The sequence below is a fragment of the Chelonoidis abingdonii genome, chromosome 23 (genome assembly GCF_003597395.2).
Source record: "Chelonoidis abingdonii isolate Lonesome George chromosome 23, CheloAbing_2.0, whole genome shotgun sequence".
NCBI classification, from domain to species: domain Eukaryota; kingdom Metazoa; phylum Chordata; order Testudines; family Testudinidae; genus Chelonoidis; species Chelonoidis abingdonii.
This window is the reverse complement of record NC_133791.1, coordinates 6477004-6493659: the sequence shown is the minus strand read 5'-3', so window position 1 is coordinate 6493659 and position 16656 is coordinate 6477004. Positions and strand designations below refer to the sequence as shown.

Genomic DNA, 16656 nt, shown 5'->3' with positions numbered 1-16656 from the left:
AGAGACCTTCTAAAAACATTAAAATGTTTTACTGGCATGTGAAATCTTAAATTAGAGTGAATAAATGAAGACTCTGCACATCACTTCTGAAAGGCTAATGACCTCTGATCTAGAGAAGAGTGTGTTCAGCTGTTGGATCGACCAGGTGATTATAGCTTTTTAGGTACTGCAGCAAAGTTCCTGAAGTTACAGCACATTAAGACACTACGCCAAACATGAGACTCTCAGCAAATTTTTGAAGACGGCTTTACTAAAAGACAAGCAAAACAGTGCATATATTCCAGTTGTAATATTGCCCAGCAAAACAATGTCTGTGTTCTGTCTTTGTTATATAGTTCAATAGTTTCATGGCCTTCACTAAACATTTTGCAACAGAACAAGTGTGCCTAGTTAAATATTTAAAATACTAAGAAGGAAAGCTACCAGGGCTTCCTTCATACAGGATCTTAGGACATATGCACTTTAAATGACAAAGTATTTTAGCACAAATTAAGTGTTCTCCAAACAATCAACATACAAAACAGCTGTAGATACACATTCAGAACTCCAAAGCCAAAGACCAAAACTTATTCTTTCACATCTTTTTATTTTCTCAGGCCATGCTCCAGGGAGACACTGCAGTAACTGGTAGTTTTTATGGTTAGACAGCTGTAAAGACTGCCTTGATTCAGTTCCCAAGGGACTTCAGTCCATATAACCACAAACACGTTCATCCTAATTCAGCACACTTGTTTCCTAATTTTCTTAAAACACTATACCTTCATTAAAGCAGATCCTACAGAAAAGGCAATGGTATCCAGTTTTAGAACTAATAAGCTATGCAAAATGATTGATACATATTGTATAGATACACAACACCCACCCCTAAATATATTTACAGGTATGCATATTTAAAAAGTACCCTATGTCTTAAACTGAGACATGCTGTGTGGTCCTTCATAACCATTTTCAATAACATACAGCTCTTGGGCAGTGTACAAGCCAGAATGATTTAATCCCCGTTGTATTAATTTAGATGGAATAAATGGACCAAAGGTGTTAACATAATCAATGGCCTTTTCTCTGGCCCAATCTGGTCAGGACATCCCTCAGGATTAGAATAAAAGAGGTCCAGGGACTGAGGAGATAGTGGGGGTGCCAGACATGATGGTGAAGCTTGCTCAGTAGCTTTGGTTTGTTCTCCTTCAGTGTTCTTCCTTTACCCATCCAGCCCCTCCAAAAAAACCTTACTTTTAAGGATCCAAAAAGTGAGTGATGGGTAGAATAGCCCACCCCCTCATTATTTTGTCCACCAATTAGGCCTAATATCCAACACACCAATTTTGGTTCATTAACTTTTGACTCCACATATCAGTTTTTAACAACCATAAGTTCAACAGTCCTTGGATTATATCAGTGTGCCATCTTTGGTTTTGACTAATCCAGTTTCTCTGGTTCTCATCCACATTTGTTATTATAGATTGTGACATTTTATGAATTTAGCCTCACTTCTTACAAACGGAACTCATGATGATGGTAAATTTGTAGGCCTTATCATAACAGCCCCAATCCTGCAAACACTTAGGCACTTGAAACATTAAATCAATGGGACTGCTCATGGTAGTCAAGTTAAGCATGTGCATATTTGCAGTATCAGGGTCTTGTGCATGTCCCAAATTACTAGTATTCTTCTTACAAAAGTTTTGTTTGGAACATTAAAAAAAAGCTTCCTTTTCTCTCCATCAGCAGCCACTGAAAGAATTCTTGCATAGTCAAAGGCTAAAGAAGCCAAATTAAAGGGCAACTTCTGATAATTAACTGAATTATGTGGAAAAATACTATAAAATGATGCAGACAGGTGGCCAATGACTAGAGAAATCTTTCAGTACCATCACCACCGAAAAATAGAGGATTGGAATTATGCAATCACGTTTAAAGGAGGGCACACAGAGGTACATAGACTATTAAATGCAAAAAATTCCTACTTTACCATCAATCTGCCTTGTTTGTTTGTTAATATTAATCTGTCCATCAACTGCACTATGACAAAGGCAGTCACTAGTTCATTTACATAGTTTGTAAAGGAATCCCAAATGAGGGAAAACAAAAACAAAATTCACAATTTCTGGATTCAGCAATATTAGCACTCTCTCTCTAGTATCAGGGTAGGAAGACAAGTGATGGCAAGCTGATGCACACACTTTTCTGCTGTGGACATTCTAGTCCCAAACCAATTTTTAAAAAACTATTATTTGTTGATAGTCAGTGGTCAAATCACATGAACAGATTGTATGGAATTTAAGAATGAATGTCAGTACGTCACAGAGCCAGTAGACTTTTGATTGATAAAATATAAAACTGCATTTGAATAGCTTTTTCAGAGGATTAAAGTGGTTTACAAACATAAGCAAAGCCTAACATTGGATAGATACCCGTTTAAAGATTAACTTCAGGCACAGAGAAGTTATATAACTTATCAAGGTGTCACAGAAAGTTAATGGCACAACTAGGAATATAATTTAGTAATCTTGATTGCCATTAGGGTCAAAAGAGCTTCCAACCCATTTAAAAGTAGAGTGACTTGACAAAAAATAAATGTGGCAGTGAAGATGAGATGCCATGAAAATTTCATCCGAAGACTGATCTAGGTAGTATCAAATGTGATGATGTTTTGGAGATAGTAATAAGCCAATCTGGAGGCCTAGGAAAATGTGTCTACATCTGCAGCAGTGAGTTTCAGAGCCTGGGTCAACAGACTCAAACTTGTGCAATGGTGTTAAAAACAGCCACACAGATGTTCTTACTCTGGCTCTGAACCCCACTCCACTCCTCAGGTTTCAAAACCTAAGCAGGGGCATCTACATGGCTGTTTTTAGCACTGCAGTGTGAGCTCAAGTCTGTAGAACCCAGGCTCTGAGAACTGCTGTCACAGGGGGCTATTTTGGCAATGAAGACATGCCCTAAGAAGCATAAAGGACAGGATGTGCAGGATTAAGCCAAACACAGAGGCTCCTAATTGCACAGATAAGTACAATTTTTTAATCCTTAGTGAAAAGTGAAGTGTGGAATTTTTGCTTATGGTATATTATGGTTTCCAGTATTTAACTGGAAGTCAGTTACACCAATCAATTAAACTGATGAACAACAATTAACAACATGCATCTGATGAAGTGGGTATTCACCCACGAAAGCTCACGCTCCAATACGTCTGTTAGTCTATAAGGTGCTACTCTTTCCTGAATTAACAACAAAGTGAGTTATACCAATTAATAGATTAATCATTCCACTGTGTAAAGAAACAGAGGCATAAGACAACCTGCCAAAGCATTTAGTTAACAATCTGAGTCCTTTCCTTGACAATAGTTAAGGACTGGTGAAAGGTAAAGTTAAACTCAAAAATCTCACTTCTATAAGACTTGGGAAATAATTTACAAAGTCATTTTTGGCTTGTTTAGGGATGTTTAACTCTGGTACAGACCAGAAGTCCTACCTTTCATATGGACCACAGCGGCAGGGGAAGGGATCCCTGTACAGGGAGTGCTCTCCCATCCGCCCAACACCCATGCACCCAGACCCTCCCACCAAACTTCACCCCCACTACACACAGAATCCAACCTCCCCAGATGAGCCCCATTCTCCCTGCACCACCCCGATGAGCCACCCGCATCCAGAACCCCACCCCACCGAGCCCCAACCAGCTGCATCTGGACCCCTGCACTGAGGCTCCCACACTGATACCCCTCTGCTGAGCCCCAACCACCTTCATCTGGTTCAACAAGGACAAGAGCAGAGTCCTGCACTTAGGATGGAAGAATCTCATGCACTGCTACAGACTAGGGACCGAATGGCTAGGCAGCAGTTCTGCAGAAAAGGACCGAGGGGTTACAGTGGACGAGAAGCTGGATATGAGTTGACAGTGTGTCCTTGTTGCCAAGAAGGCTAACGGCATTTTAGGATGTATAAGTAGGAGCACTGTCAGCAGATCGAGGGACGTGATCATTCCCCTCTATTCGACATTGGTGAGGACTCATCTGAAGTACTGTGTCCAGCTTTGGGATTCACACTACAAGAAGGACGTGGAAAAATTGGAAAGAGTCCAGCGGAGGGCAACAAAAATGATTAGGGGACTGGAGCACATGACTTACGAGGAGAGGCTGAGGGAACTGGGATTGTTTAGTCTGCAGAAGAGAAGAATGAGGAGGGATTTTATAACTGCTGTCAAATGCCTGAAAGGGGGTTCGAAAGAGGATGGATCTAGACTGTTCTCGGTGGTAGCAGATGACAGAACAAGAAGCAATGGTCTCAAGTTGCAGTGGGGGAGATTTAGGTTGGATATTAGGACAAACTTTTTCACTTGGAGGGTGGTCAAGCACTGGAATGTGTTACCTAGGGAGGTGGTGGAATCTCCTTCCTTAGAGGTTTTTATGGCCAGGCTTGACATAACCCTGGCTGGGATGATTTAGTTGGGGACTGGTCCTCCTTTGCAGGGGGTTGGACTAGATGACCCCCTGAGGTTCCTTCCATCTCTGATATTCTATTACCCCCTGCAGAGTCCCATTACCATTGCACCCAGAACCCCCTCCAACAAGCCCCTGTGCATCCAGATTCCCCCCGTCCCTGGATCCCCCACTGAGCTGCCCACACCCAGACTGTCCCACACAGAACGCTCTCAACCAACACTGTACCCCACACACACTAAGTCCCTCCACACTTGGATCCTGCCTTGCTGAATCTGCCTGACCACACCTGGTGCACCTGACACAGAGGGGCAGGGCCCCGGGGTGTTTCAGGGGCAGGCCCAGTCCTTGCGCTGTGCCAGGGTTGGGTGCAGCCTCACCACTGAGTCTGTGTCCAGGACGGGGTGGGAGCTGCACAGTTATCTCCCACCTCTGTGCAGCCAGTGGCCTGTACTCCCCAGTACCATGCTGAAGTCTCCACATTTATTTGACAAATAAAATTTGCAGAAAGCTCATAGAAGTAAAAGACTGTTGCAGAGGGTCTTGGTTGTCAGACCATCAGAAATGCCTCCAGGCCTAGAAAACTTCTATAAGCACTGGTTTTGGCTCAGAAATTGGAAAAAAAAAAAAAAACAGATTCCTAATTTTTCAGCAAATGTAATGCTGAAGAACCCAGCTTTCTAAGCATTTTTATGCAGGTGACCATGAGTCCTTTGGTCCTTATTGTGAAGTAAAAGCTACATAAAGCTAAGACAGGCAGGGTGTGGAGATCAAGAAAAAGAATTTTTTTCCTTACAACTTTTATTCTGAGTAAATATTTGCCAACCACTACATATTATTTTATCCCATAATTCATTCATATAATCTAAGAGGTGTATTTATTTCCTCAGCCTCAAGGAGCTGAGGCAGTAACTTGCAAAACCTTGTAGAGTAAGATACCAAACATATCCAAATGAGTGAAGAATTGGGGCAAGTGTAACTGCAAAAGGTTCTGATTTTTGTTTTGTACATTTAATAGAAGGATTAGATTAACTATTCCTGCATTACAGCTCCAATGAAAATTTGAGTTCTGAATTTCAATTTAGCCTCAAACAAAGAGGGGCATGGTCTAGTGGACCTGAACATGGGACTAATGCCAGTTCTAACACAAGTTTACCTTGGAGAAGTCACAACCTTTCTGCCTCAGCTTCCACCCACCTCCCACAACCTGTCAAATGTGAATAAAATTTACCTACCTCCCATATCTATTGGAACAATTAGCTAATGATTGTAAAGCACTATGTAAGTGTTACCATAAGCATTATAGTCATTCCCACTGAAAAGTGATAACAGGGAAATATGCATCTCCTGTTCCTGATTAATTTATGTAATGTGCTGACTCATTCCCAGCCCCAGAGAGTTTACAATCTGCCAAAATACAAAATTAGATGAACAGTGGAAGAAAGAGATACAACATACAAGCAAGTGATTGTGGTGACATCTTGTTATTTCCACATTTTTTAAAAAAAGTTTTAATAAAATTTGTATTCTACTAATAAACAGAAATATAACATTTTCTCCCTTTCCAGCAGGCCAATAAAACTGCATTTATTGATATCAGAAACACATGGTGGGTGAAGTAATATCTCTTATTGGACCAACTTCTCTGGGTGAGAGGGGCAAGCTTTTGAGTTTACACAGAACTCTTCTTCAAGGTGACTTAACTGATGTGTCAGTATAATGTATTAGCATAAATTTCAAGCATTGCTGAACCTATCAGAGGAGGAGACATTGACGGATTTTTATACTTATCCTTATTTATTAGCAAGAAGAAAAACAAACATACAAGGACTTTAATTACACTATTTCTTAATAGTATATTAAGGATGAACAAGAATTACGAGTATGTATAGAGGAATGAAGCAGCACTGATAAAGTCTCCATACATTTTGAAATAATCATGTTTTAAATTAGGACAGTAAACTATTCCCTTGCCTATGTCCTCTCTCACAGCTTCCAATCCACTCAAATCCCCACCCCCCAAATTGTTCTGTCCTTTAACCTGCATATTTTATCAAAATGTGGCATGAAAGAGACTCCTTCCTGCTCCTCCTACAAAGGGCACCTCTAAAAACCTCTTTTCCCACATGGCATTTAAGCAATGAAAGTTATACCCAACTTCATGTGTTTGCAGTATTACAACATTGTGCACTGTACGGATTTGTATCTTTAAGGACCTGATCCTGCATGCTGGAGCATAACCTCAACTCCTACGGCATTCATTGAGAGTAGAAGCAGCTCAGAAGCTTAGAGGATCAGATCCTCAACTCTGATGAAGAAATTCATTTTTGATACAATTTACCCAATGTACAGCACCATGTACATCTTTCTAAGGCACTATATAATTAAAATAAGTTTTAGGTAAGGGTGTTATTGGGATTGAATACATGTGCCATTTAATCAAAGGATAAGATTAGTTTATTAAGTGAATAGAGATAAGGAAGCATTACTACTACTTTCTATTCTATTTATAATATACTAATGTGCTTTAGAAATGTATTCAACTGTGTGGAGAGAGAGCCTGCTAAGTTGATACACAGAGAGAAGTACTCAATTACAAATACTGCATAGCAAACCTAAGATAATTTTAATTTGACATTTTACAAGTTCCTTTGAGTTGGTGATGAAAGTATCACAAACCCAGCGAAAGAGTGACTTAAGGAAGTTTTAATGAAATATCTTTTTAAGTAGTAAACCTCATTCAAACCACAAATGGATATATATCCCTGACTGCAAAGATAGATTGTAGTTTCAGAGCAATTTCTATCCATCAGAGAGCAAGCTATACAAAAGAAAATGGAAACAAATTAAGAAATGTGTGTCCAATAGAAAAAAAAGCAGGTTTCCTAACTACAAATATAAAATAAAATAAAATAAAATAAAATAAAATAAATAATGAGTTGGAAATATTCACACCTAGAAAGAGAGCAGAATTTAGGCCAACAGGCCTTTTACTCATGTAGACTAATATTAGGTGTTTAAAATCCTATGAACATAATCAAATTTCTGCACTTAAATGCTGTTAATTATATGATACATTTCTATATAAATACTTTGTTTTCTTATATTGTACTGTGCCATCCATAGGCAATAACAGGAAACTCCAAGCATTAAAAGGTTTCCACTGACCCTGCAAGAACATTCTCCAAAATTTTTTAAGTACATTAGCTTTATGTCCCTAAAGAAACTCCGCAGAAGCTGCACTTGTTAGAAAACATTTAATTATCCTACAGTCTGTTCTGAGATCCTCCTGTCTTTGATTTGGGGTTCCTTCTCCCCCAACTCCTTTTTCCCCACCCTTATAGTCTCACCTACAAATGCTCCACATTGCAGCAATTATACTGCTAGCAACACAGTTTGAATGGGGGAGACAATTCTCTCTGGTAAGCAGCTCTTTTAGAATCTTGTCCATGCCCCTTAGGCATCCGGAGGGTCAGAGTTCAATAATGCCACATACTCCCTCCCTTGGCATAGCTTACTGCCTCCACGTAACAGTCTTTGCCTGCCATTGTTGGTCTGAGGAATGCCACACCAGAAGTTAAATCCAGGTTCCCCATGTGACAGAAGAGCATTACTAGTAGGTTAACAGTCTGGTCTGAGGAAGGCAATAGACATTTCTCGGTGCACTGATTATGATCTATGAATAAAATGACTTCCGTGCCATCACCCAATACTATACAGCTGAAACACATCCAACCAGGTTCTTCTTACCATGTATGCTAACTCTAAGTGGAGCTGTGCGAAAGATCTGGTATCAAAGCCCAGCTCTGCTCCTATTATTTAAGGAAGCCTGAACCTTCCTTTTGGATTATAGTACTATCAAGCTATTAACGTACCTCAATGTCACAATTTGTTCCATACATTTTTGTAAGGTGTGTAGAACGGGAAGTTGGATCCTTTGCATGATGGTTGACTTAAAACTGTCAACAATGTAACAAATTGTATCTATCTACTCTGTAAAACACTACAGACCTTTGTTAAATAAAGCCACATGTATCCTTGTAAAACTGTCCCTATAAAGAACTTGCCAGAACTAGAAAAATTACTTGAACACCTGTATATCTATTTTCTCAGTTATAGGCAAGCTGTTTTAGTATATTATAAACACTGCAGCTATGCACTGCATCTACAATTCCTATGCTCTGTAAGAAAAAAAATGTGAAAAGCTATTAGTAGGTTCAAAATTCTCTCTTGAAGCCAGCAGACATTATACCAATGACTTTTTTTCCCTTGGTAACATATTTCTAATCTCAGGAGCTATTTAAGGGTTACCTCACTATGTAAATACAGACTAGAAAAGCAAACACAAAACTTGGGTAAATTTCACTTTTACCCTACTTCTACAAAGGCAGGAAACTTCCTGTTCATTCAGAAAGAATCATCAGCATAGAAAATTCACATCTAGTTTATTTCATACCTGAATTCTTTGGTGCTTCCGAGGGCTGGTGAAGAAGACAAACTGCGGGTCTTAGCCCGACCCCGGATAGGGTTAGCACAGCTCCAATCCTGATCATCATGACATGCTGAGCAATGAAAAGCAGATTCAGAGCTCTCATCATCTTTACCGATACAAAGGTTTTCTTGTTCTGTCTCCATGGTGGAAGTAAAGGAACTTCAGCTGGGGGAAATACAGCTTCCTTTGGGGAAAGAAGAAGTAAGATTTTACTTTATTTCAAATTTTGGAGAGTAACAAACCACAAATTAAACGGACACTATCTAAGTTCATAGACATAGAACATGACACACACTTCTCAAGCTATTCTTGAAGAGATTCCCACCCTGTGGGGAATTTCAGTGCTCTGGCAAATCACAAGAAAGAAATGGGCAATAGGATGGAGAGATCGAGTGAAGTGCATGTGTGTTAATGATGCCAGTTACCTGGGTTGTTTAGGGCCACTTTTGGCTGCAATTTTAAGACCATTACAATCCTATTTTAAAGAGGTGGTAACCACTTTCTGTTATAAAAGGAATACTGGACAAAAGCCAAACATCATTCTTAGAAGTAACATATCAAAATCTGCAATTACTGTCGTATACCTGGATTCATCGTCATCAGGTAAGCAGGACAGATAGGCATTGCTAAGTTGCAATGTACAATACACTTGGTCTTAAGAGTATTTTTAGTAACTGTGAATCCAGACAACGGGAAACAAGGCATCACATTATGCAGTCCAATACTTTTTTCTACTAAAGCAACTCCATTAACTTGATATCTCTGTGATCAACAACAAAGCTGTCGAGAAAATGAACGAGAACTAAAAAAATTTGGTTAAGCAGTTCCAGAACACTGAACTACGTGGAAGGAATGGTCCTGCTCAAGTAAAAAAATTAAAACATTTTGAGAGATTTTGGATAGTTTATGAAACGATAACAAAAAAAAAAAACGTGGTTAGTTTGGGATCTCTGTTCTTCTTGTTGCTCCCACCACTTCCAGCAATGTAACTTCAGGCACAGCTCCCATCAGAGACTAAGCAACTGGCAGAATGTCAGGAACATCATTGCAGTGGACCTGAAAAAGGAACTCTTTAAGTGGACTTTCTTCCTTAAAACCCTATTTAGAGAAGGTGGGGCCCTGCCAGGCACACAAGTCTCAAGTCTGAGCATATAGTTTTACATGGGATAGATTTCTAGCCTTTAAAAAAAAACAAAAACAAAAAAACCATGAATTTTAAGAAGACACAACCAGCATTGATGCCAACTCTACTGAACACAAGAAGAAAGTAAGAAATAATCCTGCACTGCCAAGGAAATAAATGGATAAAATGATCTACTAGGTCTTTCCCACCTTCAAGATCTATGAGTCTACCAGTCTGTTAACAGAACTGCCTCCTGAAAGTCTGCTACAATATCAATATATATTTTTAGTCAGATATGGTAGATAACGAGTTACATACGAGTAGCTTCTCTACATAAAACATTATACAGGTCCTCCTTAGAGAATGTAAGATAACAATGGAATAAGCCAACTCATTTTAAGTCCTTGAAATGTTTACTTTTCCCACAAATGTTAAGAATCTAAGTTTGTGCAAATCCACATCTGAATACTGCTGATGAAGAATCCTTCTCTATATATAAACAGCAAACAAATTTCAGTTTAAAAAGGGAACCTAATCTAAGGATAAACAGTGATTACAATAATTAAGCTTGGATTAATATTTTATACTTACTCTTTAATAAGATCAACAGAAAATAGGTTATCTTGCTATAACATTTGAAGGATTGCACTTTTACAACTGCATCTCCTTTTGAACAGATTTCCTAGTACATACTGTGAAGAATGTGATAGTATGGGATATCAATTAGGAAAAACAAACTAGGGAGGTAAAATATTCAACAGTAAGCATTAGTCTTCTCAGCTAACCTACCCTAATTATTAACCCCCAGCCTCTCTCCCTTTAATTGGTAAACCAGTTAAACGATATAATTGTAAGCATTTAAACGGTTAACTTTTAAAACAATATTTACATCTCTATGGTAAACAAATATGCTAATAATAGTAAATTGCAGTGATATAGCTGTGCTGATCCCAGGATATTAGAAAAACAAGGTGGGTGAGGTAATATCTTTCTTTTACCAGCACAAGTTGGTCCAATAAGACAAGCTTTCGAACGTGCACAGAGCCCTTCTTTGGGCGTAGGAATGGTACTCAGAGTATATTTTCACATAACTTGTCTTTCTAACGATAGTAATGATACTTTGCTATCCTATAGCACAGTGGTCTCCAACCTTTTTAAGCACAAGATCACTTTTTGAATTTAAGTGCAACCTAGGATCTACCTAAAGAAAATGTAGAAACAACAGTAATCACACAAACCCAAACACCCTTGCCCCGCCCCATCCTCAAGGCCCCACTCTGCCTCTTCTCCAAGGCCATGCCCTGCTCACTCCATCCCGCTGCCTCTGTCGCTTGCTCTCCACCATCCTCACTGGGCTAGGACAGGGGTTTGGGCTCTGGGCTGGGGCTGAGGGGTTCAGAGCGCGGGAGGGGCTCTGGGCTGAGCCTGGGACAGGGGTGCAGGAAGAGGTGCAGGCTCTGGGGGGGGGCTCATGGCTGGGGCAGGGAGTTGGGATGCAGGCTCTGAGAGGGAGTTTGGACGCACGTGGACTCAGCACTGGGGCAGGAGGTTGGGGTACAGGAAGGGGTTCAAGGTTGGGGTGCGTTCTCTGGCCAGGCACCGCTTACCTCAGGTGGATCCCAGGCGGCCCCACAGCGGGACTAAGGCAGGCTTCCATTGGCCCCACGCTGCTTCCAGAAATGGCCAGCACATCCCTGCGGCCCCGCGCTGCCCGAGCGCTGACTCCGCAGCTCCCATTGGCAGAGAACTACAGTCAATGGGAGCTGTAGGGGCACAGCCCCCTGCCCACCTCAGGGACTGCAGGGACATGCTAGCCACTTCCGGGAGCTGCACGTGGAGCCCCCTGGCCTGCTTACCTCAGGTGGCTCCTGGGCAGTCGCGCAGCTGGGCTAAGGCAGACTCCCTTCCTACCCTGGCCCTGTGCCACCTATGGAAGGGCCAGCTTGTCTGGCAGCAACTCCGGGGGCAGGGAGGCGGCAGGGGCAGAAGGCTCCACGCATTGCCCCCGTCTGCAGGCACCGCCCCCACAGCTCCCTTTGGCCACAGTTCCCCATTCCCAGCCCATGGGAGCTGTGGGGGCGATGCCTGCAGGCAAGGGCAGCACATGGAGAACCCCTTTCCCCCTCCACCCCTGGAGCAGCTGCTGGACATGCCAGTCACTTTCGGGAGTGGCGCCAAGCCAGGGCAGGAAGGGAGCCTCTGCCTTAGCCCTGCTCTGCCACTGGATTGTTAGCGGCTGATCTCCCGGTTTGGCTGCAGGAGGGTTGGCATGACAATCTTAGACTGAGACTGAGATCAACGGTCAGAGGTTCCAGATCGACCAGTCAATCATGATCTACTGGTTGGTGACCACTGCTATAGCAACTTTCCAATGGTTTCAAAGTACATTACAAATATTAAGCCTCACAGCACCCTAATTTAAGATACAGGGATTGCCTCTAGCATAGAATACAGTTTCAAAAATACCTCTGGTTCATTACTGACTCAGATGGAAATGACACCTACTGAATCACCAACCACCACTTCCTTCATTCCTGACATGAATTACGTCCCCATTCCATAAGGACACAACTACAAACATAGATACAATTTATAAAGTGATAACTTATGCATGCCAATAATGTCCTTCATTTTTCCAAGATGCAAACGTTTAGTGGCTTAGAGTCACCTATGAACTTGAGCTTAGAAATACTCATTTCAACATACTTTTGACTTTTCTCATATCTAGGAATTTCAAAAGAAGGGCCTGGCTTTTAGACAGACTAAGAGCACAATGGCATACTAATGTGTGAGCCAATTACTTGATTTGTACACACAACTACTGTGATGATACATATACATACACACACACACACAAAAGATTCAGAGTTTGGCTCATATGTACATTAATACTACAGAAATTACTTTTTTACATGGAAAATTATGCATCTAAGCTCTTGTTTGTACCATGGTTTTATACAATTTCTCAAAAGGAGTACTAGCTGCTTCGGAACTAATCAAAATACAATTCACTTAAAAATTCTCTAAGTTTAAGGAAATAAGCCACTTTAAATATTAGATATTAAATGCCTAAAATAACATATGAAAGGGGTATTTCAACATATTAGTATTTTAAATGTGATGTGCTAAAAAAACCCTTATTCAGTTTATTTGGGTCCATTCATCACCTTTTAAAGTAGCTTTTACAGTATTCTTCAAAGATTCATTTGTTTGTCAGGTGTTAGTGACACCAAACATGTGTTTTGATATAATCCTGGACAGTATTCTAAATTATGTAAAATAACCTTCCCACAGCATATGCCAGAAAGTTTCCATTTTAAATATGTGCAAATCATAAGGTAAAAAAGTGTAACCAAGATTATATTTCAGTTTAGATGGTCACCAAGAAAGCCCTACAGAAAGTTAGAAAAACAGAATTTTATTTCTATCTATGCCTAGTGGTGCTTTTGAAGTGTATGTGAGCCCAGTACACTGCATCTATGAATCAACTTAACATTTTAAGACAATCCAATGCCTCAGCTACCCTCTACTTCTACCTCTTTGGTGTTTAAGGAATTATTGGTCTATCAGTAAGTCTTTGAAGTGGATTTCTGTGTTCTTCTAAGCTAATATCAGCTAAACTTGAACTAACTATAGCAAGTCAAGTGCCTATAGTGCCAAGTGACCAATATGTTTCATTTCTTATGTGGAGCAAAAGCCAAATACTGGTGACAGCTCAATAGCAACTAAAATGACAATCACCCAAGAAGTCTAATTTTTTTTAATTCATGTTAAATTGTTTTTACGATTGTTATTCAGCACTCCTAGTGATTTCATCAGGGAGCTTTATAAATAAATTTATTATTAATTACTGAGTATTTATTTTGGTAGCTTGAATACTGTGTCATTAGTAAGACCCATTCATTCTAATGAAAGTGTTCAATTCTTATATTAAATTCACCTAAAAAAGCATCAGGCAATGACATGTCAAGTTTTCACAGCTATAACAGTATCAAAGGGGGGGAAAAGTCTGAACTTTTAAATTCAAAATTATTTATTCTTTGTATTATCATAGTGTCTAGAAGATCCAGTTATGGGTCAGAACCTCTTATGCTAAGTGCTATACAAATACAGAACACAAAAACAAAAAAAACACGATAGTCCCTAATCCAAAGAGTTTACAATCTAAGTAAAAAGACAAGAAATTGATACAGATGGGGGAGAACAAGGAAACAATGAAACGGTATTGGTCACCATGATAAGCAACTTCCCAGCACAGCAGCAGCTCAGCCACTCTCAAGTTTTTTATAGGCATCTTGGCAAAATTCTCCTTTGAGGAGATTTTGAAAGAGGATAATGAGTTAGTTTTGCAGATGTTTACGGGTCACTCCTCCCAAACGTAAGGAGCAGCCTGGGAAAAAGCACGAAGGTACTTCTGGAATTCTCTAACAAGTGAGCAATAAAGGCTAGCGTCTTGGGCCAATTATATGAGAAGGCTGTCATCTCAATACTGAACCAGGGATGATAGGTAAGGTGGGGCGAGACCACGAAGGGACAATTGTGCTATTATACCGATCCCTTCATAGTGTGTTTACAATATCTAATACGGTATATATGGGTGTTTCCCTCATTAATACTTTAGGAAGGGGATCAAAGTAAAGTTAGATCAAGAACTGTATAACAGCCTTCATACATATCTAATAAAAATGTATGTATGGTATGATATAACAAGAAATTGTACTGGATGTTCAGATCACACCATTTGATCTGTTACAGATCTATTACCATTATTACTGACTTACTGTAATTCTCATACGGGTAAGAAGACTGTTACATTCAGAAATCATTATCTTAGCTTCCTTTTCTATTACTTTCCATTATGCCTCTTCTGTGTCATTTATTCAGTAACTCAAGGAACCAGTCAAATGGAGGATTTCCTTATATAGCTGTTTGCATCCAAAGATTCCCCTTCAGTCCCACCAACAATGAAGAAGCATGTGTCAGCTGGATAAGTGTTTGTTTTGGTTTTTTATGTTTTAGTTACAGATTTCCCTCCCACCTTCTCATGTGGATGGAGTCAAGAAGTACTGCACACGACAATCACTGACAGCACTTGTGACTCAGAAGCATCTTTCCAGTGGATAGTTATACAACTTCTAACTCTTCTATTTCCAGTGAAAAATAGAAAGCACCACTGTAAAGAGTCAAAAATACCCGAGTAGAAACTTTTCTGCAGCAGCCCTCCTCCACAAGATCATCTGGGCAACACTTCAAGCCACATTCTAGCTGTATTGTTTCTCTTCCTCTCTAATGTAGAGCATAGATAAAAAGAGCAGATATAACTAGATTGCAAGGCCCAGAACAAAACTGAAATTCCCAGCCACTTTCCCAACAGTTCAACCATCAAGACTGAGTGGTTTAATAAAAAAGAAGGCACATTATTAACCAGCTAAGAGCTCCTTCATATGACAAAGTCCAATCACAGGCAAGAGGGAGTTATTCTGTCTGTTGAGTAGTCTCTTTTTCTGCACCAAGGCTCTGAGAGCACATCTGTGTGTTTCCATCCCCTCAGTGGCGATTTAAGAATGATTATTCTTGGTTGACAGGAACTGTGAGAATGTTATTGTCTGTCAGTGTGTTTCTTAGGAACCATTTGAGACTATCTATAGCTTTGCTAAAGAAACCTGCACTGAAACTAGTTACACCACGAGGTACTCTCTATGTAAGATATATATGCACGAACCACATGCCAGCTGGTCACCAGTTTAAGGACCTATACCAATGAAGCCACATTTGATACACACAGGTCATAAACAGTGGAGTGGCACATGGTACATCCACAGTGCTTCAAGAATCACCAAAAAGACCCAAATATCTTTAGGCTTGGACTGATTATTTTTTATTGGTAAATGTTAGTAAACATCAGTTTTCACCACATGCTAACAAAAATATTGACTTTTTAATTATAAATATTGTAACTGAAATTTACACACAAGCAAAGAAAAAGCTTTGCTGCTTGAGAAGTCAGAGATTGCTTTAATGCTATTTAACTTGTATATTTTGATATGTTGACAATTTATGTTTTAACCATTACAAAGCTTTATTTTTGTGGCTCAGTGTCTACTGTCATTAAATTAGTAGTATCGTTACCTGCTGCCCATTATCTGGCCACCCCATAACTTCGCACAACTGTGAAAATTTAAACCAATAAAAATGAAAAAAGTCTTAAAATAAACACTGATATCCATCAAAATGATAAAAAAAGAAGTAAAACTGAACTCTGCCAAGCCTAACCACAGAGGCCAGTCGTGTGCCAAGCATCCTCCTGAGGGGCATTGCACGGCTGATGCCAACACACCACCTGCCATCCTGCAGGCACAACAAAATCTGGTGCCCCAGCATGCTCAGCTCCCCCAGGACAGGCCCTTTGCCGTGAGACATGGGCGCTCCCCTTCAGGGGACAACACCGGGCACCCCCACTCCCCAACCGGGAAAGTGACACACCAAGTCCCTAAGTCTGCTTCACAACAGCCCTGGCACCTGGCGTTGCTATCTGCTAGGAGCAACCCCTCGGCCCTGGCTCTGCCAGGCCCTTCCGACCCGGCTACCAGCCACCAGGACCCCCC

General features: G+C 40.4%; 1 protein-coding gene across 4 annotated transcripts in view; it reads right to left on the bottom strand.

Moving 5' to 3' along the window:
- NADK (NAD kinase) overlaps positions 1 to 16656 on the bottom strand; it is a 48286-nt gene that overhangs the window by 31260 nt on the left and 370 nt on the right. For 3 of the 4 annotated variants that reach the window (XM_032780050.1, XM_032780051.2, XM_032780049.2), the window contains exon 2: positions 8893 to 9112. In XM_032780050.1, coding sequence (XP_032635941.1) covers positions 8893 to 9071 — 179 coding nt within the window. In that variant the 5' untranslated portion in view covers positions 9072 to 9112. Of the gene's footprint in view, positions 1 to 8892; positions 9113 to 10642; positions 10744 to 16656 lie in introns of all 4 variants that reach the window. The other variant, XM_075060254.1, reaches the window with a different exon arrangement.